Source organism: Rhinoraja longicauda, chromosome 6 (assembly GCF_053455715.1).
Source record: "Rhinoraja longicauda isolate Sanriku21f chromosome 6, sRhiLon1.1, whole genome shotgun sequence".
Classification (NCBI taxonomy): Eukaryota; Metazoa; Chordata; class Chondrichthyes; order Rajiformes; family Arhynchobatidae; genus Rhinoraja; species Rhinoraja longicauda.
Genome location: NC_135958.1, coordinates 1,334,749 through 1,359,217, shown reverse-complemented (window position 1 = coordinate 1,359,217; position 24,469 = coordinate 1,334,749). Strand labels below are relative to the sequence as shown.

General features: G+C 43.5%; 1 protein-coding gene across 1 annotated transcript in view; it reads left to right on the top strand.

Moving 5' to 3' along the window:
• Nucleotides 1-13,614, top strand: part of LOC144594165 (V-type proton ATPase subunit d 1) — a 44,043-nt gene extending 30,429 nt beyond the window's left edge. Inside the window, exons 2-8 of the mRNA XM_078400326.1 lie at nucleotides 521-692; nucleotides 3,341-3,519; nucleotides 6,643-6,722; nucleotides 7,226-7,303; nucleotides 10,689-10,865; nucleotides 11,307-11,384; nucleotides 12,296-13,614. Of these exons, the coding sequence (XP_078256452.1) occupies nucleotides 521-692; nucleotides 3,341-3,519; nucleotides 6,643-6,722; nucleotides 7,226-7,303; nucleotides 10,689-10,865; nucleotides 11,307-11,384; nucleotides 12,296-12,457 (926 nt within the window). The 3' untranslated portion in view covers nucleotides 12,458-13,614. The remainder of the gene's footprint in view (nucleotides 1-520; nucleotides 693-3,340; nucleotides 3,520-6,642; nucleotides 6,723-7,225; nucleotides 7,304-10,688; nucleotides 10,866-11,306; nucleotides 11,385-12,295) is intronic.
• The last annotated feature ends 10,855 nt before the right edge of the window (nucleotides 13,615-24,469 follow it).

The window sequence follows — 24,469 nt, the reverse complement described above, 5'->3', positions numbered from 1 at the left end:
CTGTACTTGGTTTAAGGCTGCATACCACCATTCCTACAGCTTGTAGTCAACATCCTAGAATTGCCTCCCAAACAGCACTGTATGGAGCATTTTCACTGCGCTTTTTTATTTTTGCTGCATTAAAAACAAGTGACTTACAAACACCACCACCTGTCGAGCAGTAAATGCTAACATTTCTGCACATACCACATGAAAGATTAAGAAATTGTAACCCCAAAGCCAAAGTTTGAACCAGCGGGAAAATGCCCATAAGTGATGTATTGTGTGATCTTTGAGAATCGTGGAGAATACGAGTAGGTTTTGCAAATAGTTTGTGTTTGGTGCAAAGTGAAGTTGCTTGCGATATTTGTGTGAATGCCCACTTGCAAACATTGGGCGATGGGTGGGGGAGGTTGGTGGGGAACACATTGAACTGTGCGCTAATTCGTTAAATGTATAGTTTGTTAACTATGTTTTGGTGGAAAAGCTTGCCTAGAACTATTTGTTTCATTATGCTTGCATCTCAACTTGTATCTTGCAGATCTGAAGCTCCATCTCCAGAGCACGGACTATGGCAATTTCCTGGCAAACGAGGCCTCCCCACTCACCGTGTCAGTAATCGATGACAAACTGAAGGAGAAGATGGTGGTTGAGTTCAGGCACATGAGGAACCATGCGTATGAGCCACTGGCCAGCTTTCTGGACTTTATCACGTGAGTCATAAATTGTAAGGGAAGAACAAAGGAGCTCTTGAGGCTCTAGCTCGAGACCATCAGGCTCTTGAACACTGCACCAACACCAACCTCAACTAAGAACTATGGATTGTCTTTGGTTACAGAGGATTTGGGGTGTTTTTTTGCACCAGTATTTGGGGTTATTAACATTGAATTTTTGTTATATTATCTATGTGCACTGTGTTTACGGGCCTGTTATGCTGCTGCACGTGAGAATTGCAATATTCTGTTTACACACATGGCCACTAAATACGCTTGACTGCAGCATTTAATATTTCCTGTCAATGACCTTTCATCAAAAATAATGAAAGATTGTCGACTTGAATTGTTGAATGCACTTTCATCACTTCTAGTGAATGATTATTGACGTGAAATATTAAACTGGTGTTCTCTCCACAGATGCTGCCAGACCTCAGCAATACCAGCACTGTCAGTCTATTTTCTTTTAATTTCATACCTCAAATCTTTTTTGTATTTAAGCAAAAATACATTTAAAATGTTGGCAGTGTTGTTCCAAGGAAGGTGGTATTTGCCATAAGCAACTCCTGCAGCTTTTGAAGCTACTCATAACTTTTGAAGTCTGATCATTTTTAGTTGAAGGCCAGTGATGTTTTTATTAAAACATTGTGTTACTTTTAGAGTGGACTCTTAAAAAAACAAAACAAAAAACCAATAGGCAAGAAGCAACTTTGGAATAACTGAACCAGCTCTGATTAACTGAAATGGAGAAGGCTGCTGCCAACAACTGCTGTAGTTTTAAACGCTGCAGACACACAAATAGTCTAGTCTAAACCTCGGATTGTAAGATTTTCTCTATTGTCAGCAGAATTGTGTAATTGAATATTATACTGACGGAACTAATAGAAGCAGATTTGCCTTTAAGAAATCAAAGCATTATACTCATTTTCTTTCTTGCCTTTCATAGGCCCTCACTAGACCTCCTTTTCAGAAGCAGCTATTTACAATATACATTAATGACTTGGATGAAGGGATTAAAAGTATCATTAGTAAATTTGCAGATGACACAAAGCTGGGTGCCTTCATGATTATAAAAAGCAAACAAAAAAGCTGCAGATGCTAGGAATGTGAAATATGAACAGAGAATGCTAGAAATAACCAGCAGGCCAGGCAACACCTGTGATGTCAGCCATGATTGAATGGTGGAGTAGACTCGATGGGCCGAATGGCCTAATTCTACTCCTAAGACTTGTGAACTTGTGTGTGAGGATAAAAAAAATCACTTTTGTTCACTGTTCCTCAAAACCCTGGGGGAACCCCCCCCCCCCCCCAGGATGCTGGTTATACCCAGGATGGGCCAATAACTCAAGATGCTGACCTGCTTCCTGGCCCTTAAGCAAGCATTTCCAACCCTTGCAGCGGAACTATGCACTAAATCTGGCACAGTGGTACAGCTGGGAAAGCTGCTGTCTCACAGCGCCAGACACTCTGGTTCAATGCTGACCCCGTCTGCAATCTGTGTGGCGTTTACATGTTCTGACGTGGGTAGTGTAGGCGCGTGGTTAATATTTTGGGCCATTTACCTCTCCCAGTGAATGGGGTAATCGCTTGGAGCAATTACCTATTCCATGGATGCTGCCCGGCCTGCTGGGGTTTACCAGCACTTTCTATTTGTTTCAGATCTCCAGTATGTGCAACAATTCACTTTTCAATCCCTAGCCAGTTCTCGTGTCCATTGTCTATACTGAACATCAGCCAACTACTTGTACAAATCCTGCATTAATCCCATTTATTCTCCCACATTCTCTTTAACTCTCCTCCAGATTCTGTCAATTACCCCCACACTCGGGCAGTGTACAGTGGCCAATTGAATTACCAACCTACATGTCTTTGGGATGTGGGAGGAAACCAATGCACCCAGAGAAAACGTAAGCGATCACAAGGAGAGCTTGCAGGCTTCACACAGCATCCAAGGTCAGGATTGAGCTGGCACTGTGAGGTAGCTGCTCTCCTTGCTTCTCTGTGCTGCCTCTCTGCTCGCCACCACTCCAGATGGATCATCTGCTATTGAGTAGTCTTCAGCCCTCCCCCCCTCCCCCGTCATCATTTCTTTGTGCCACCTCTTGGTTCCAACCCATCATAGACATTCCCTTTGTTAACCCAATCATTCCCTTCCTTCCCCATCTCGCATCTTTCCCCACCATTACAGGAGTTGCTGCCTCAAAAAGGCAGCCAGAATCATCACCGACCCACACTCTGGCCACACCCTCATTTTACTCCTGCCATCGGGAAGAAGGTGGAGGAGGCTGAAAACCGTAAATGTTAACAGTACATATACAGAGTAGTGTGCTTGCATATCTGTTGCAAGTAAGAATTTCATTGTTCCGTTTTGGAAATAAAACGCCCTCGATTCTTGGCTCTCTTGTCTGAAAATCGTCTTTTTTCCAGTTTTGAAAAAGGCCATCAACCAGAAATACTAACTGCTTCTCTCTCCAGATACTGCCTGACCTGAGTATTTTTAACATTTTTATGCCATGAAATGTTGCTGTTAAAGGCCCTTTCTAAATGTGAGAGGCTGCATTTGGATGTTTCGTCAATATAATGTATGCTCTTATATTTGCAATTGTCATGTAAAGCTGAACATTAATAGGCAATTTTATTTTGTGTAGGTACAGCTACATGATCGATAACGTAATTCTCCTGATCACTGGGACGTTACACCAGCGATCCATTTCTGAACTCGTTCCAAAGTGCCATCCCTTGGGCAGCTTTGAACAAATGGAGGCTGTAAATATTGCTCAGACACCAGCAGAACTTTACAATGCCATCTTGGTTGATACTCCCTTAGGTAAGGTATGCGTTGGTGAGCATTAAAGAGTTGTGATCTAATAAAAGATGTACATTTGTAACATGATTCATCCAAGAATCTTTTGTTATTAAAGTTTTGCTCATGATTCAGAATTTGTCCATGAAGATGCCCAAAATGTGCCCAAAATGGCAGCGCTGCGCTAGCAGCTGCGGTCCATTTGTCTTTTGTGTTTTTTGTTGTTTTTTGTCTTAATTGTAGTGTTTAGTTGTGATGTAGCGTTTTTTGTGGTTGTGTATTATGTGCGGGAAGGGGGGGAAACTGTAAAATTGTCTCTTCCGAATGGAGACCCGACCTTTTTTCTGGGTCGTGTCTCCGTTCCCGCTGCGGCCTACCATTGGCCAAACACCTGGAGCTGGCGGCGACCACCTGGGCTCTGGTTCGCAGAGCCCGCGGACTGGACTCACCATCTGCGGAGCTGGCTGTCTTTGGAGGCTGTGGTGGCGCTGTGGGAGCGGCTGCGACTTGCCTGCGGAGGCTCCGAAGGCTTCTTTGGCGCGGGCCGCGTGGACTTAGGAAGCTCGCAGGCTCTGCCCTGGGTGGGGGCCAACATCGGGATCTCCGTCAGCGGCAGCATCTTCGCTATGGGCTTGGGTTGGCACGCCGCGGACCTTTCACCTTCCGGCGCGGCCTGAGATGGGCCGCGGGCTTTTTCTCTGCCAGGCGGGGGCTTCAATGTCGGGAGCCCCGACCGCCCCGATGTGCAGCGGCAGCGTATTCGCCAGCCCCGGATCGCGGGGCTTGGGTCGGCCCACTGCGGGCCTTTCACCGTCCGGCACGGCCTGGAGCGTGACAACTTCAACAGCCTGACCGTGGGTGACGATATCTCGTCCAAAAGACTTGTTTTTTTGGATGACAATAAAGGTTATTCTGATTCTGATAAAGATTTAAATTCTTCCTTCCTTGATTTGGAACTTCAAGACGAAACCGGACACTGTTTAGTTTGTTACATACAATTTTTAGTACATTTTCAGAGACTGGGCTTAGGAAAGGGCTGATACTTGGAGATCAGAATAGGATGATTGCTCACAATAAGAGCTACATTTGAAAGTCAGCCACCCTAGAACATGGCTGTTGGTCTTTGCATAGTCTTCTATTTTATGTAAGTTATTTGAATAGGAGAGGTGTTTATTACTGTTGTATTTCCTAAATGTCTAATAACCTTTCTTGGAATTAGAGTTTTGATTCTGCATAGGGTTGAGGAACACGTATGATAACAGGCTTGGCTTTCCTATTTGGACAAACTGCATAGAATGGACGACTACACTGGGACTGACAGCCATGCTGCCCAGTCATTCCTCTTTTACCTTGCATAAACTAGAAAGGTGGCTGTAGTCCTTGTGTGTTAATTAGATGCTTATGGGTATATTTTCTAATTAACACAAGTTTAGATTTTGTTAGTAACACTGCTGGAAATATTGTGCGAGTTAGGCAGCATTACAGAGAACTGAAGGAAAATTTCAGTTGACACAATCTTTAATGGTCGGGTATACAGGTGGGCAGTGCAGATTGGAAATTACTTTTGAATTTAAATTATTGCAGTATGTTAATGAGTTGACTTTTTTAAAAAAAAAGGAAATTGAGAATATAGAATGCTGTACAAGGAATTCTCCAAGTCCCAGCGTTCTCTGAAACTGGAATACAGCTCGTCTTTATCCTTCAAGAGTAAAACTGAGATTAAAGTAGAAATGATCAAAACTGAGATACTTAAAAAAAAAAAAAGATGAATTCGGCAGGAAAATAAAGCTGTTTGGTTAAAAACAATAATTGAATATTGTTGACAATGTGAGAATATTTACGGATTGTATTTGTGTGAATTAGAATCTATTAAAACAGTGCCGCACAAGTCCTTGGCCAGGTTCTTGACCTCCTAGATCCTTTACTTCATTAAATCTTTTGTTGACATGCTGACAGTCTAGAAGTTGTGCAAGTTTATCGTTTTATTTTACAATCTGTGTCGCTGCAGCATCAAATGCCTGTTTTTTCTTGGCAAACTGCCAGGTGCTGTGAGACTGCTTGGCTACTGATGTTGGGGTGCTGTGAGACTGGCTGTTGATGTTGGGGTGGTGTGAGACTGCTTGGCTGTTGATGTTGGGGTGCTGTGTGAGACTGGCTGTTGATGTTGGGGTGCTGTGTGAGACTGGCTGTTGATGTTGGAGTGCTGTGAGACCGGCTGTTGATGTTGGGGTGCTGTGTGAGACTGGCTGTTGATGTTGGGGTGCTGTGAGACTGGCTGTTGATGTTGGGGTGCTGTGAGACTGCTTGGATGTTGGGGTGGTGTGAGACTGGCTGTTGATGTTGGGGTGCTGTGAGACTGCTTGGATGTTGGGGTGGTGTGAGACTGTCTGTTGATGATGGGGTGCTGTGAGACTGGCTGTTGATGTTGGGGTGCTGTGAGACTGGCTGTTGATGTTGGGGTGCTGTGAGACTGCTTGGATGTTGGGGTGGTGTGAGACTGGCTGTTGATGTTGGGGTGCTGTGAGACTGGCTGTTGATGTTGGGGTGCCACAGAGCTGTAAAGTTTGAGATTTCCATTCTGTTACCAAACTGATGGTTTATATTATGCTAAACTGCACACAACACTTTAAAAAAAAAACCTTTGGAATCGTGAATGTATTGGAAACCTAACTAACCGTTGCCTATAATGCGAGGGTACCCGTTATTCTCCTGCTTTGCTACAGATCTGCCATTTGCCTTTTTCCAGAGGTCTTTTCTAAATGTATTCCAGCCAGGAAGGGGCAGGAATGCTAGTAGGATACTTAGTATACTTTTGGATAGGAACATGGAATGCAAAGAATGGTGGGATATTGATCACTTGCAGGCAGAGGACATTGGTTTGACTTGGCATCGTGCTCAGCATAGGCTTAAGACCCTGTCCATGTTCTGTGTTGTTCTATGATTTCCATCGGGTACCCTTTAAATTCAAGTTTCTTTCTTCCAGATTTGAAGAACTTAAGTATTGAGTTAAAGTGGTCCTGTGTATTTTGAGGCATAAACGTTATATAGCTGTAGAACAGCCCTTGATAGTTATTTTAGGTAAACTCATTGGGTTTTGAACCTCTGCTTGGAATGATGAGTACAATGAGGTCTTTGTCTTCATTTCAGCTGCATTTTTCCAGGACTGCATATCGGAACAGGACCTTGATGAAATGAATATTGAAATTATTCGTAATACGCTGTACAAGGTAACTGCAAAATTACTTGTGCTTCTGAAAATTGAAATGAACTTCACTCCACGATCGTAAAAGATGCCAACGCTAAGAAATGCCACATGTCCTCATCTTGGCCAGCCATAGTTAGCATACATAGGTTGATGCAACAAAGCCTGTAATTTCCTTCATGTACGTTATTGTAGAACTAAAAACATTCCCATAAATGCCAAACCAAAGCTCTGCACCAGCATTGTTGATGCCAATCCTATTAAATTCTGGGTGGTTTGGCATACAGCTTGAGTGCCAACTGAAAAGATTGATGCAGGTTCTTTCAATGTTTGCTTTTAATAACCTTTCAATGTTAGACTTGCATTTCACTGGCATGCCATCTGATTACATTAGTTTTGTTAGCCAGTGTCGTAGGCTCTATAATTTAAAGGCGGCGTAATTCGCTGAGCTATGGTGCGTAACTTTGGTTGCTTACTGCTGTGTAATTAACTTTGCTTTTCTTGCCCCTCTTCCACCAAACCCTTAAGGCATATCTTGAATCGTTTTACAAGTTCTGCAAAATGTTGGGAGGTACAACTGCTGATGCCATGTGTCCTATTTTGGAGGTGAGAATTCTGACTTAATCTTCTGATAAGTTTTCTTGTTTTCAGTATTAATTTAACATTTAACACGTTTACCTGCCATTCATTATCATGCTATTTGCTCAACCTGACATTAGTTTGTTTATTTCTAATCTTCAGCTCATTTTCCAACCAAGCTTTCTATAAGATGCAAGCTTGGATATGTTGCATCCCACCTCTTTATCTATGCCACTAATATAAATTGACTAACTGAGAGCCAAACACTGATCTCTACTGTACCCTTCTGGGAAAACCTTTAGATTGTTAGGCTATCTGATTAAGAAAACTTTAATCCTCATTTGGATTTTGTTCTTGGCTGATCATCAGTCCTTGCTGATGTCCCAACCCGACCAGCCCTCATAATTTTGATTAAAACTCCATCCACCTGGCGGTGTTCCTACGCCCAGTTTACAAGTGGAAACTAAAGCTTATGGATCCAGTACAGAAAGTTGTATGGAGCTGGTCTGGGGAAAGATGAACTCCTTCTTGACTGCTTTGAGTTGTTGGATTGGTCCATATTCAAAGACTCTGCAACCAACTTCAATGAGTACTCCACTTCCTCTCCATCAGTAAGTAAGAGTGTCAAAAACCGCGTGCCTAAGACGGCAATCTGAGTATTCTCTAACCCAAAACCAGGGATGAGCAGTGAGATCCACTCCCAGATGAAGTCCAAGACTGTGGCATTCAAAGCAGATGATTCTAACCTGTATGGGAAATCTAGGTACAATCCTTGCATTGCCATCAGGAACACCAAGAAAACATTCTGGGACAAGCTAGGGTCCCAGACTAACCATGTGGTTTTAGCAAGGCTTGCATGCTGTAATGGGCAACAAAGTGAAGGTGTGCAGTGTCACTGGCAACAACGCATCCCTCCCCGATAAGGTCAATCAATTTTAGGCTCATTTTGAACAGAAGGCTGGTGGATTAATGTTTACTGCCTCTGACAGCCTTGGGAATACCTGTACCCTCTGTCACTGCAGATGTCAGATCTAACTTCCTGAGAGAACCCACAGAAGGTGACTGCCTCAGAAGGCATCTCCAGTCATATCCTCAGAACCTGCATGGACTAAGTGGCAGGAGTATCCATGAACATATTTAGTATCTTCCTACTCCAATCTGTGGTTTCCATCTTCCTTTAGAAGGTCACTATCATTCTGGTGCTAAAGATAAACAAGGCAGCATCCCTTAATGACTACCATCCAGTGCCTTGACATGTGACATTGTGAAGTGCTTTGCGAGGTTCGTTATAGGAAGTGTCAACTCCAGCCTCCATTCAGCCTAAATCCACTGCAATTCCCTTGTATCCGCAGCAGGTCCAGGACAGATGCCATTTCCTTGGCCCTAAGCTCATCCGTGGAATATTGCATGGGATCCAGGGGGTTCTGGCTAACTGGATACAGAGTTGACTTAATGGTGGGAAGCAGAGTTTGGTGGAAGGTTGTTATTCAGACTGGTGCATGTGGCCAGTGGTGTGTCTCAGTGGTGCTGCCCCATTGCTGCTTGTTATCTATGTCATCGATTTGCATAGGAATGTACGTGGCACGATTAGCAAGTCTGCAGAGATGATACTAAAGTAGGTGGTACATAGATAGGAAAGGTTTAGAGGGGTATGGGTCAAATGCAGGCAAATGGACTAGCTTGCATAGGACATCTTGGTTGGCATGGATGCAGTGGGCCGAAGGGCCTGTCTCTGTGCTCTGGCTCCATGGCTCTATCATGATCACATGGGTGCCTATAATCAGACTCTTATTTATTGATTATACCTGTGCTTTCAACACAATTCCAGCTAAACTCATCTCCAAAGGCCTGGACCTAGGACTATGCACCCTTATCTGCAACTTGACTTCCTGGTCCATAGACCATTATCGGCAAGGATAGGTAACAAAACATTCTCCGTGATAATTTTCAACACCGATACCCTGCAAGGTTGCTTTCTTGGATCCTTGCTGTACTCCCTGTGAACTCACTATTGTGCATCCAAAATCTGTTCCAGCTCCATTTACAAATTTGTAGATGACATGACCATAGTGGACTGAATCTCAAACAAGAATGAGATAGAGTACATGCAGGAGAGAGAGTGCTTGGTAGCTTGATGCTAAAGACAACAGCCTTAATGTCAGCAAGTCTATCTGGCCATAGACTTTAGGAAGTAGGTGGAATACATTCCCTAGTATTTATAAATGTTGCTGAGTGGAGATGATCCACTTCAGAGGCCCGGATAGAGTGGATATGGAAAGGATGTTCCCACCAGTGGGAGAGTCTAGGACCAGAGGTCATTGCCTCAAAATAAAAGGACATTCCTTTAGGAAGAAGATGAGGAGGAATTCCTTTAGTCAGACGGTGGTGAATGTGTGGAATTCTTTGCCACAAAAGGCTGTGAAGGCCAAGTCATTGGATATTTTTACGGCAGTTAGATAGATTATTGATTTGCATGGGTGTCGGGTTGTGGGTGAAGGTAGGAGAATGGGGTTAAGAGGGGAAGATAGATCAGCCATGGTTAAATGACGGAGTAAATTTGATGGGCCGAATCGCCTAATTCTGCTCCTATCACTTCTGATCAAGAGCTTCAAGTTCCTCAGTGTACAATTTCACCAAAAGACTGTCCTGGTCCAACCACATCAGCAATTTGACCAAGCAAGCACACCAATGCCTCTTTTTCCCTGGGAGACTAAGGAAATTTGGCATGTTTTCCATGACTCTTATCAATTTCTACAGGTGCACAATTTTAAGAAACCTATGCGGATGTATCACAGCTTGTTCTGGCAACTGCTCTGTCCAAGACCACAAACCAGCCTCCCTCCCATTGACCCCATCTCTACATTATCCCTCCCCTGGCAAGCAGCCTGCATTATCGAGGCCACTTGCACCCTGCTCATTCCCTCTGCTCGTGTCGTGCCAGGCAGAGCTTGGAGGCACATAACCACCAGATTCAAGAATGGTTTCTTGCCTGCCGTTAACGGACTCTTGACTCTGATGCTTAAGATGTATCCCCGATCTCCCAATCTACCTATTGGCAGCCCTTGCACTTTTTAAAATGTGCTCTTTATACTGTTATTCTGTTTACCTTCTCTTGCACAACCTGTTGTGCTTGTGCATGTGATGATTGCTTTATTCGCTATCCTGGCAAATCATGCCAAACACAAGTACAAAGTATCTTGGTACACAGTCATAAACCCAAACTAAGTACTTCAATAAAAATGTTTTAAAGCATGTTTTATTTGAAGTGCTGAGTAATCACATTCGTGAAATCTGAATTCATTTCAGTGCTGGAATCTTTTAATGTCGTTATTAATGTGGGTTGTATACATTACCAAATGAGCAATATGTTGAAAGGGCCTTTGTAGAGTAATGTATTTTCTGCCACATTCAGTTTGAAGCGGACAGGCGAGCTTTCATCATCACCATTAACTCTTTTGGGACCGAGCTTTCTAAAGAAGATCGAGCCAAACTGTTTCCTCATTGCGGAAAACTATATCCCGAAGGACTTGCTCAGTTAGCTCGAGCTGATGACTATGAGCAGGTGAAGACTGTGGCAGACTACTATCCAGTAAGTATTGTTGGGGAAGGTGTGCTGTGACGAATTGTAAAGTAATTGCCTCATTACATACATGATACCCGTTTAATATAATTTTGATTTCTACATCCTTGAATACAATTAATTTCATGCTTTAATATCATCAAAAAAGCATGTGGTTTTGTTTTAAAACACAAGTAATTTATTATATTCAGGGTGCTCACCTGCGCAATCCTTTGACATATTGCAAATCATTGGTTCTGGGTTCAATGGTTCTTTATTGTCACATGTACCCAAGTAAGTATTATTGACTTCCAAGTTGTGTAAATTGGCTTAGATATTGAATTAAGTGAATATTCAACAAAATCTATTAGTGCACATTTTCTAACCAGTTGCCTGTGACAAATTCTTTGACTGTACTTCTGATGGAGACAAGTATTGATTCCTACTGCACTGTTGCTGTCTCTTTCACAGGAATACAAGCTGCTGTTTGAAGGAGCTGGAAGTAATCCTGGAGACAAAACACTTGAGGATAGATTTTTTGAACATGAGGTATGCTAAATGAATCAGTGGCAGAGTGAGGAGTGGACGAGTGCATGAGGTGTTTGCTTAAGTTCTTCACCCAGAATGTGAAAATTATTGCACTTTATCCCCCCCCACAGTATTGATATAAAGTTAAAGATAGAATCAATGAGGTTCATCAGTGATAGGAGCAGAATTAGGCCATTTGGCCCATCAAGTCTACTCTGCCATTCAATCATGACTGATCTCAACCCCATTCTCCTGCCTTCCCCCCGTTCATTACCCCTAACACCCATACTAATCAAGAATTTTATCAATCTCTACCTTAAAAATATCCATTGACGGTCTCCACAGCTTTCTGTGGCAATGAATTCCACAGATTCACCACCCTCTGACTAAAGAAATTCCTTCTTATCTCCTTCCTAAAGGTACGTCCTTTTATTCTGAGGCTATGACCTCTGGTCCTAGACTGCCACTAATGGAAACATCCACTCTATCCAGGCAGTTACTTTGGTCATTCATACACATTAAGTGGAACATCACTGATCTATTTAAATGAAATATTTACTTTTTTATTAATGGGGAGATTGGCAACAATTTGATAAATTCTTCAATTTTGTATAAAATGTTCTGAGTTTTCATTAGATGAGCTTTTAAAAAATAAAAAAAGGACCATGGAAGGTGTCCCTGGAAGAATAAGTAAAATTCTTGGAAGTTATTGGAACATTCAGATATCGAAATTGGTTTCTTTGAAATGTGAAATTTTCATTATCTCTGAGGAAATGTCGTCAAGCTGCCTTAAGCTTTTTATTAAGAAATGGGTGTGCTAACCCTGGCGTCTAGTTCGATTTAAAAAATATATATATATATATTTGGGTTGAACAAAATGCAAGAATTCTAACTCTTATGCAAGACTAACATTAACTGTGGTATATTTTCAGGTAAAACTGAACAAGTTGGCATTCCTGAATCAATTCCACTTCGGGGTCTTCTATGCATATGTGAAGCTTAAAGAACAGGAATGCAGGAATATTGTATGGATTGCAGAGTGTATTGCACAGAGGCACAGGGCCAAGATTGATAACTATATTCCCATCTTCTGAAATCCCAATCTGCTACTGATACATGAAGTGCTAATTGCATTCATCTCCCTGCACTGTTTCTAGTTAAGAATGTTTTCATTTGTAAAGCTTGTGTTGTGTTTCCTGGATATATTACACGTCATTTTTATTTAAAAGGCATTGCTGGCAATCTAATGTGTAACCACCTCCTTGAAATAACATTAAGACGATGAAACACCAGATCCTTGTTAATACTTAAAAAAATAATTTTAATTATGGTAATCTCTGCAGCTTTTCAAGTTGATTTTGCTACGTTTAACACCAATGCTATTTTCCCTGTTTAATTGTAGTGATTTTCTTTTTGAGACCTGATTTACCAAATATTGTGTGGCAAACTAACTGAGCTTTTGGCAATGTTACTATTCTCTCTTGGAGTACATAAAAAATCTTTATAAATTGCAGTGTCTTAATTTCAGTGCAGTCAAAGTGAACAGATGGATCAGAAAGTTAGCATTATCTTTTCAGATTGTCAATCCATGTAACGATTTCCTGTGATTGGTGGTGCAATGTGCTATTTCCAGCAAATACTCCAAATAGCACTTGGGAGCTAAAAATTGTTTTTTGTTTTTTTTAAATGTTGGAGCCAATTGTCTGATCTTATTCTTTCAGAATTGTTCTTGGAATGTTTATTTCTGCACGTGGTATTTTAGTATTACCCCAGCATTCACGCTAAACTGTTTACATTGAGAAAAGGATTGCTTGCTTGACACCTATTCCCTGAGCAATTTTTCTTGTCATGTTGAAATATAAAAATGGAAATTTTGAAAATGAATGGTAGACACTTGAGTATGCACCAGAAATTTCTGTGTTTGGTAATTCATGTGCTAACTGTATTTGTGAAATGATTTTGTGTAATAATTAGGAGGCATTCTGATTAACCTGAAATTAAAAGTTAATCCTGTGATTTGTTGACAGCTGTATATTGTATATGTGATCAGGTCCTTCAACGAAACAATGGCTCAACTCAGATGTATTTAGTTATAATTAAATATTTTAATGTGAAAACAAGTTGGGTCCAGATGTTCAAAAATGCATTGAACAGTTCCAGATTTAGTTTTAGTTATATTTTTCATTTCTTTTTGTTTATTCTAAATGTGCTTCTTTGAAGACAGGTCAATAAATCTTTCCTGATTATTGTAGATCTTCTGAGTTTTTCATTTATTTAAACAGCATTTTTGAACCATTCAATTAAACATTTGTGGCCTGGAGTCGATCAGTCAATATAATTTAGATTATCTGCGTGGTATTCACCCATTCCATTCGCGTGAGAATTAAAGTTCTAATTTGTTTTTTTACTTTCCTTACAGTGCAAGAATATTGTGAAGAATTTCATTGCATGTGTACACCGAAACACACAGGGCAAGCCGAACTTAAAAGTCACGCTTGCTGTTTCATTCAATAATCTTCTTTCTGATCCTTGACTTTGTCCTATTTCCTGCCAACTGACTTAAGGCTTTCTTAGCTTGAATCCAAACATCCATCTTGAGAGCCACTATTTCTATCTCCGCAATAATACTTCAGATTTTCAACCTCTGGTTTTGTTTTGATTTTTCCATCTCTGCCTTAATCATACCCAACCACAATTCTTGGCAGAGAGAATGGCAGAATTTCGCAACATCTTGGATGATTTCTCCATAGCCTCTTAGAATCCCCCCCTTTGGTTGCCTGTTTTAAATTTTTTTAAATTAAAATCATTGAAAACGTTAGCGACGCAGTGCTGCGGGTTTCCGATGGCCAAGGTAACGGACACACCACACATGTCTGTCCTCCGTACAACTGGCAAGCTCCTCTTTTGTCTCTACATATGTGTCTTCCATCAACATCTTCACCATGGTCTTGTTTGGTCGTCCCGCGTTCTGTCTTCTATGGGTGGGTTCTCACAGCACAACCTTGTTTGCTGGTATTTCTGCATGGCGGTGGCAATGACCAGTGAGCCTCATCCTTCTCCACCTGATCTTCTCGGTCAGAGGTGGAATCTCCCCCGTAGAGCTGGGCATTGGTGATGGGGTCCCTCCTACTGACATTTTGAACTTTTCTGAGCATTCGGGTGTAAACAACATCGAGAGACTTGGACAGTGCTCAAGTGAGAGTCCATGCCTCACACCCGTACAATAATATATTGTCTCTACAGTTGCATGGAAGAAGCTCAGTTTGAGACCCTTAGACGTCCAGATTTTCCCCTTGTTATTGAGGGCTTTCCATGCGAGTGCTTTCTGGACCTTGATGTCATTCTCCAAGCTCTGCATCCTCGCTCCCAGGTACTTGAAGTCCTCCACTCTCTTGAGAGATGCACCACCACTGGTCTTGAGAGGCTCATGGTCACCACCGTTGAACGCCATGTACTCCGTCTTCTTGGCATTGAGGTAGAGGCCCACTTTCTCGCACTCCGTCTCGACCCTGCCCAGCAGCTCCTGGGCCACCCCAATTTGGTCTGACAGCAGGACGATGTCATCAGTGAAGTCGAGGTCTGACAAGTTGACTGACCCGATTCTTCTCGAATGCCTTGGGCTGATTGTGAAGCCGAGGTCCTGGTGTTCCTTGAGCGCCTGCCTCATTGCATAAACAAGGACAATGACAAAGAGAAAGGGTGCCAGCGTGTCTCCCTGGAACACCCCCACGAGGATTTCAAACACTGCTCTCGACATCCGGGGTGACAACCTTGGGCGTGGTGCCCCAGTGCAGATCCTCTGGCTCTCAGGCGCCAGGGCAGATCCTCTGGCTCTCAGGCCCCAGTGCAGATCCTCTGGTTCTCAGGGGCCGAGGAGGGATACCATAAGCCTTCAAAATCCTCATAATTTTTCATTGATGAATCCAGTCAAACGCCGCCTTGAAATCAATGAAGGTTAGGATGGCCGGCAGGTTGTTATTCTTCACCTCAATGATTCTTCGGAGGGCCAGGATCTGTGTGACTGTTCCTCTTCTCTCTGAAGCCATTCTGATTGTAAGTAGCTTTGGGTCGATAGCAGCCCTAATCCGGTTGAGAATCAAGTGGTTGTAGTCCTTGGCCAAGGCACATGTCAGGCTGATGCCACGACAGTTGTCAGTCTTGTTCAGGATTTTTACCAGTTTTACAGGATTTCTGTAAAACTGGTATCTCTAAAAGCAAAAGTCTTTTGTTTGATTTGTATTCCTAAACAAGCTTGTAAAATTAGTTTACTTTAGAGATATAGTGTGGAAATGGGCCCTATGGTCCATGGCATCCACACCGATTAACATTCAACCCGTACACGTTTTATTCTACACTAGGGCCAAGTTACAGAAGCCACTTAACCTACAAACCTGCACGTCTTTGGAATATGGGTGGAAACCAACACAGTCACAGGGAGAACATGCAAACTCCATATAGACAGCACCCATAGTTGGGATTAGACGGGGTCTAAGGTGCTGTCAGGCAGCCTCTGCTGCTGAGCCACTGTGCAGCCCTCTGCACAGTACTGCCGCACAGTAAAATGACTGGATTACGTCGCAACTTCATTTTCATTGTAAAGTGCCTTCATTCATTCAGATTTCAATGTCCTGTTCCTCTTGCTTGCCTTGGCTATTTGACCCAGCAAAATGTCTTCTGAATGAAGAATCAGACTGCCTTGTGGATTTGCTCAGAATAGTTCAGGAAATTGACAGCTTGTCCTCTTCACATGTCAGAAATTCCTTGGTAGAGGCTGCTACACCAAGGTGAATTCCCAATTACATTCCAATGCCAACTCCCAAAGCAGGTCTTTAGCTTTGGGTCGTGAGATGAATGGTTGGACCCTTTCAGTCACTGCTCATTGCAAAATCTGAATCATTGATATTTACCCATGAAGTGCCAAAAGTCTGTTTGCTTGGTGTTATGTTCACCGAGTTAGGATTGAACCTACAGGTGTTGTGACAAAAGATTAAACACCTGCAGTAAGATGCTGCAGATGTTCTATCAATCGGTGGTGGCCAGTGCCATCTTTGCTGTCGTGTGCTGGGGCAGCAGGGCGAAGGCCGCAGATGCCAACAGAATTAACAAGCTCATCAGGAAGGCTGGCTCTGACCTGGGGGAGGAGTTAGATTCATGGGAGGTGATCTTGGAGGGGAGGATGCTCCTCAATCTGCAGAGCATCATGGACAATCCAGCTCACCCCCTCCATGACACACTGGTCAACCTGAGGAGCACCTTCAGCAACAGACTGGTTCCACCAAGATACAGCACAGAATGCCACAGGAGATACTTTTCCCTGTGGCTATCAAACTACAACTCCTCCCCCTTCTGTCGTGGGGTAGACTGAGACTGACTCCTCCCCCTTCTGTCGTGGGGTAGACTGAGACTGACCCCCCCCCCTTCTGTCGTGGGGTAGACTGACTGACACCTCCCCTTCTGTCGTGGGGTAGACTGAGACTGACTCCTCCCCCTTCTGTCGTGGGGTAGACTGAGACTGACTCCTCCCCCTTCTGTCGTGGGGTAGACTGAGACTGACCCCCTCCCCAATCTTTGCACATCCCCAATCCTAGATTTTCCACTCGTCACTTTAATTTCATGTTTCTTGTATCTTGTTTAATGATTGTTGGCAGACCAATTTCCCTCCTGGGATAAATAAAGTTCTATCATATCGTCTAAAAATATTCAACTTTTGTACCTCGTGTCTTCCTCCCCAACAAGTATTTGGTCTTGTGTGTAAGTTGGACGGCTCACCAATGTGGCACTGAGCACGATGGAATGATCCTTCCGGTCACAGCCCTGCCAACAACTCTGCCATTCTTATGCCTAGCATTCTTGGCCTTGGTGCCTTACACTCTGATCATATCTATGGAAGTTAATTGGTATTACCTTCTCTTGCACAAGGAGGCAGGCATGCATGCTTGATGATATTATCTAACAGACCTTTTTGTCCTTGAGTATTATAACTTCCAATGTTATTATGTTTCCTTCCTGTAACTCTTGTCGCTAACATCAAATCATGTTTTGGGTCAATGTATCACCATCTCCTATTCTATGCGTCCAGTCTAAAAGTCTATACTGAACTTAACTATTTGTGCCTCAATGTTTGTGCTGTCTTTTTCTGCCTTGATAGAAATGCAAATGCCAAGAGTCTTATATTTGGAGTACCTTCTTGCAAGCAAATAATATGCATGTTTTAATCTTGATCCTGCAGTCATGCTTAACACGTGTAATGTGATTAAACTGTCCTGTTTGGACAGCACAGCATTCTTGGTCCTTGCATTAACAACCATTTTAATTGATGTGGTAGGTAGTAAGTACTAACCAAGCTATTTGGGCGGCACAGTGGTGAAGAGGTAGTGTTGCTGCCTTATGGCGCCAGAGACCTGGGTTCGTGACAATGGGTGATGTACGGAGTTTGTACGTTCTCCCCGTGACCACGTGGGTTTTCTCTGGGTGCTCTGATTTCCTCCCACATTCCAAAGGCATACAGATTTGTCAGTTAATTGGCTTCGGTAAAATTGTAAATTGACCCTAGTGTGTAGGATCGTGCTAGTGCTAATCACAAATGACATTCTCCTCTCCTCCGACGCTGGCAACCTCAACATCCTCATCCTACTTGACCTCAGCGCCGCCTTTGACACCATAAATCATTCCATTCTCCTCACCTGACTTGAAACCTCCCTTAACATCACCGGCACAGCCCTATCCTGGTTCAAATCTTACCTCTCTGACAGACACCAGTTCATCTCCATTAACAACTGTAAATCCCCCACCGCTCCCCTCCCCCAAGGTGTCCCCCAAGGCTCAGTCCTTGGCCCCCTCCTCTTCATCCTCTACCTGTTCCCCCTTGGTCAATTAATCCACCGTCATGGTCTCAACTTCCACTGCTTCGCCGATGATATCCAGCTCCTCATCTCCACCAAGTCAATCTCCCCCACCACATACTCTACACTGACAAACTGCATCGCTGAAATAAAATCTTGGCTTCAAACAAATTTCCTCAAACTCAATTGCAACAAATCTGAAATCATCATCATTGGTCCAAAAACGCTCACCAAATCCACCCAAAACTTCATCCTCAACATTGATGGTCTCCCAGTATCCACCTCCCCTCACATCCGGAATCTTGGAATCATCTTTGATCAAACCCTCTCCTTCGACAAACACATCAAACACATCACAAAGACAGCCTTCTTCCACCTCAAAAACATTGCCCGTCTCCGTCCATCCCTCTCCTCCACAGCTGCAGAAACCCTCACCCACGCCTTCATCACCTCCCGTCTGGACTACTGCAACAGCCTCCTCTATGGCGCACCCTCAAAAATCATCAGTAAACTTCAATACATTCAAAACTCCGCTGCCCGTCTACTCACCCACACCCTGATCCGTGACCATATCACCCCCGTCCTTTACAAACTCCACTGGCTCCCCATCCCCCAGAGAATCCAGTACAAAATCCTCCTCATAACCTACAAAGCCCTCCAAAACCTGGCCCCATCCTACCTGACCGACCTCCTCCACAGGCACACTCCCACCTGCACCCTCCGCTCTGCTGCTGCCAATCTCCTATCCCCCCACATCCGGACCAAACTCAGATATTGGGGGGACAGGGCTTTCTCCATCGCTGCTCCCACCCTATGGAACTCACTACCCCAAACCGTTAGAGACTCCTCCACACTCACCACATTCAAAACATCGCTGAAGTCTCACCTGTTCAGTACTGCCTTCAACCACTGAAGGTCACCTCACCTTCTGTCTCCTTTCTCTGTTCGTTTACTTATTTACTTATTTATCTATTTATTCATTTCCCTATGTTCTCTAAATCTCTGTAAAGCGTCTTTGAGTATATGAAAAGCGCTATATAAATAAAATGCATTATTATATTATTATTAGTGTACAGGGTGATCGCTGGTTGGCACGGTCTCAGTTGGCTGAAGAGCCTGTTTCCACGCTGTATCTTTAAAGTCCATAGCATAAAGACTAGAGCACATGGTGATCAGGCAGCATCCTCTGCTTTTGTGTAAACCAGCACCTGCAGTTCTTGCTTCTACGTAAAGTTTAGGGTGCCAGGTTCTTGGTGCTGATCCCTTCTGGAAAACATAAATATTTTAACCAATAGAATAATCTTGCTATCCACCTCGGTGAAGTTAAAACGTCAACAGAGCTGCTGTGTCCCTGAATGCACGGTCCATGCACGGTCCATGCACGGTCCATGCACGGTCCATGCACGGTCCATGCACGGTCCAATGACCAGATTAGTAGAACTCCAGATACGAGGCATATGACATTGATACACAGCTGCCAACGTTGATTAATAATGAAATAGTGTCCCACAGTCCTGTGGTTTACCCAGATATTAACATTAGCCAGTCTTCCCAGTTTTTGTTCGTGTCTCTGGGCTTCGATACGATAATGGACTGACTCGTGGGATGTGTAGTGCTGATCATTGCAAGCAGTGGTTGAATGTACCCTTTCCTCTTAATCCCTAACATCCTTCCCCCAACTGTTTTCATGTGTTACTCTGCCAAATGTGATGATGCTGACTAATAAGAAAAACATTTTTGTGTATATTCTGAAGGAGTTAATAAGCTTTTGTTTTGCAGAAATCCTTGAATGTCTTTCCTGTTTCTAAAAAAATAATACTGAGAAACATGTGGCCAGATGAGACCGATAAACTTTGCATGTCGGCTAGTCGACGGCTAAACAAAATGGCAATCACCTTGATTTGATCTTGCTCCTCTCAATGGGGAAAATAAACCATGTCCACTCGCACTTTCTGGACTAACGTGCTTGTTTCTGGATTTCCGGCTGGAGAGCTTTGTGAGGTTTTCATCTGATGGAGCTCTGGCCAAGAATGGTTTAGTTCAGAGATATACGACCACCCAGTCTGCCGACTAGCCATCTCCACATGCTAATGCTATCCTATACCCAAGGGGCAGTTTACAATTTTACCAAGCCAATTATCCTAGTCTTTGGAGTGTGGGAGGAAACCAGAGCACCCGGAGAAACCAGAGCACTCTGAGAACGTACAGACAGCACCCGTATTCGGGATCGAACCCCGGGTCTCTGGTGCTGTAAGGCAGCAACTCTACCGCTGCTGCACCACCATGCTGCCCTAATAAGAAATAAGTCAGCACACAACGGCAGTGGTGGGATTCAAACCCACGCCTCCACAGAGACTGGAGCCTTAATCCAGTGTCTTAGACCGCTCAGCCACAACACGGCGTGATCCATTCAACTCTTTTACTCCCTAGCCAGAGGGAGAGTTGAGGTGCTGGTTTCTGCCATTCGTCTGTGAGCTTGACTATAACCAGCTCTCCCTGCTGTTGTGAAGGTAAATGGAGCCTAAATAAGGATTTCAGTGCAATAAAGTTATTGCATCAGCTGTTTTGATGCAGATTTTCAACACAGGTTAAAGTTCTCTGGTGGTACCCTTGAGACCTGACAGAGATTGGCCCCAATATTTCGCTGTGAGCAAGAGGACTGTTCTTTCCAAGTGTAAATATTCTCAGGTCATATCAGGATTCTGAGAACTATTGGTAACCCAAAGTTTAGTTTAATTAGTTGCAAGCCAGCACAGTTCTTGGATATTGTTGGATCTCAGTTGGATCTGAGAGTTAGTTCATTAGTACGGATGTGTTGTACAGATTCACAACATGCTGAGCCACAGGAGATGCCAGACCACAGTTTCAACCTGTATCAGCGCCTTGTGAGGTTTCCTGAAACTACAGAATCACTTTTAATCCAACACTTGTGCAGAACATAGTTCTTGCTACTTTGTGGTTTTCATCAGAAATAATTAAGTGTTATGAAAATCAATTATTTATAGAACAGTGCAGCACTGGAACAGCCCCTTCAACCCACCATGTCCGTGCTGAACATGATGCCAAATTAAACTAACCTCCTCGGCCAGTTTGTGATCCGTCCCTGCAGTCCCTGCATATCCCAATGTTGGGGGAGTCCAGAACCAGGGGCCACAGTTTAAGAATAAGGGGTAGGCCATTTAGAACTGAGATGAGGAAAAACTTTTTCAGTCAGAGAGTTGTGAATCTGTGGAATTCTCTGCCTCAGAAGGCATTGGAGGCCAATTCTCTGAATGCATTCAAGAGAGAGCTAGATAGAGCTCTTAAGGATAACGGAGTCAGGGGGTATGGGGAGAAGGCAGGAACGGGGTACTGATTGAGAATGATCAGCCATGATCACATTGAATGGTGGTGCTGGCTCGAAAGGCCGAATGGCCTCCTCCTGCACCTATTGTTTATCCATGTACCTATCTTAAAAACCTCTGCAATAGCACTATAGTTTCTGTCTTCATTGCCACCCCTGTCACCGTATTCCAGTCACCCAGTACTTTGTGTCAAAAAAAAGTTATGTGACCAAGCTGATAACATGAGTTTTGGAGATACTGGGTGGAAACCAGGCCCTTCGGCCCACCGAGTCCGTGCTGACCACCAATCCCCGTACACTAGCACTCCTACACACAAGGGACTTACAAACCTTTACTTCTTGAGTGTGGGAGGAAACCGAAGGTCACGGGGAGAATGTACAAACTCCGTATAGACAGCACCCGTGGACAGGATGGAACCTGGGTCTCTGGTGCTGTTTGGCAGCAACTGTACCACTGTGCCGCCCGTGTTTAGGATAGTGCTTCTAAAATGCATAATGTCCACACAACTCGTGCTGATGAAACGGGAGGAAAATTTGTCTGATTGTACTTCTATCACTGCGCTGGCAAAGGCTTGAGAATCATGGAAATGGTTACAGGTGATGCCAGACTTCATTGTGTAAGAGGATGAAGTTGTTCGTCAACTGAGTTAGCAGAGCAAAGATAGTGTGGATTTTCAACTTGCTGCCCAGCTAGAAAGCTGGCAGTGAAGTTTGACTATTTTTAATATCAAAGCTGTAGAAATGCTTGATTGTCCAACACCAGTTTTTGGCCCAAATAGCAATTTGAAAATTAACCTCATTTCTTGTCGAGCTAGTTTTTTTCCCCCCATGAAGCCCTGTTTTATGTTCTTACTTATCTTGACAAATTTGATGCAAGATAAACGCTACTTTGAAGTTTACCTTTTTCTAAGTTCACATGCTGAAAATTTTACCAATTTATATAAAGGTCTTAATTTCAAACTTGAAAGAGCAGATCAGTTTTACTGATTGCCGTATGTCTGGCTGAACAATCCAAACCCATTATTGAAGTCCATTTAAAAATCCAGGCAGTGTCTGACCTCCACATGGTTGAAGTCTAGCCTGGGCACGAAGCCAAGAGAGATGGGACTGTTGGGCAGTGTAGGCCCAGAGTCCCGGGCGCCACATAGTCTCAGTGGGCTGTTTCTATGTTTATGTAGTTATTGTACTTGTGCATGGCAATAATCATAGTTTAGTTTAGAGATACAGCTTTGAATCAGGCCCTTTGCCTCCTTTTTTACCGAAGATTTGGGCATCGGTAAAGAAGCTGCCTTGCAGGGCCAGACACCTGAGTTCAATCCTGACTAAGGGTGTTGTCTGTTCGGAGTTTGCCCGTTCTCCCCGTGAGCGAGTAGTTTTTTCTCTGGGTGCTCCGGTTTCCTCCCACACTCCAAAGAGGTGCAGGGTTGTAGTTTAATTGGCTTCTGCAAATTGTCCCTAGTGTTTAGGATAGAACTAGTGTACGGGATAATCACTGGTCGGCATAGACTCGGTGGGCCAAAGGGCCTGTTTCCACGCTGCATCTCTAAACTAAACTAAAAACCAAACTACTGCTCACTAGAATCCTTGTATAGATGTGACCAGAGGAAAGCAATTTTTTCCCCTTTAGTTTAAGAGATACAGCGCGGAAACGGGCCCTTTCGCGCACCGACCAGCGATCCCCGCACATGAATACTATCCTACACACACTAGGGACAATTTACACATACACCAATCCAATGAACCTACTTACCTGTACGTCTTTGGAGTGTGGGAGGAAACCAAAGATCTCGGAGAAAGCCCACGCGGGTCACGGGGAGAACGTACAAACTCCGTACAGACAGCACCCGTAGTCGGGATCGAACCCGGGCCTTCAGCAGCAGCAGCAGCTCCACCACTGTGTGACTTTTAGTTAAACGTAAGTGAGCGTGGAATGGGAAGAAACAGTTAAATCGAAACTCAGCCATTAGTTGAGCAATTAGAATTGCACATAAGTATTTTTTTTTATTATATTACTTAAGTATTATTATACTTGTCTTTTCAGAAATGAGTGTAGAGCCGGTGGGCTGACTCAGCACTGCCAGCTGTACTGTACTCCAAGCTAAGCCCAGTGTAAATAGCTACAGCACAATAGCCCCACAATATACAGACAATGAGTCTGCTCTCTGCAGTGTCGACAACATGAAATCCTTTCCTGCCTGTGGTCACTGGGATTAAAATAAAGAACCAACTCCTTTTTTTTCAGCAACAACTGTATCCGATAGGGCATTGTTTAAACAGTCATTTGGGGCTTAACCACCTCCACTGAAAGAATCTAAATCCAAGATTTAACAAAAGTGCAAGGCATGCAAACCCCATTCATCATTTGAATGCAGATCAGAACATATTCAGAATTCAATTGAACTTAAGTTAAAATTCAATAACATTTCAAGTTCATACAACTCAACATACCACACAGTGAGCTTCCACTTTTTTAATTCATTCTTTGGGATCAGGACACACTAACAAGGTAAAAGTTCATCGCACATATCTCATTGTCCTTGACGATTTCATAGGAACCCGAGGGGTAACTTTCACACAATGATGTGGTGGGTGTATGGAATGAACAGCCGGAGGAGGTCGTTGAGGCAGGTACTATCGCAATGTTTAAGAAACATTTACACAGGTACATTGATAGGACAGGTTTAGAGGGATATGGGTCAACCATAGGCAGTTGGAACTAGTGTAGACGAGACGTGTTGGCCGGTGTGGACAAGTTGGGCCAAAGGGCCTGTTTCCGTGTTGTAAGACTATGATTCTGTGGTGGCGGTTGGCTGAAACTGTGAACCAGACTGTAGCCCACTTGGTGAAGGCCCTTACTCAGTGCTGTTGATCTTGGGGGGGTTCCAGGATTTAAAATCAGTAATGGTGAAGGAATGGCGATA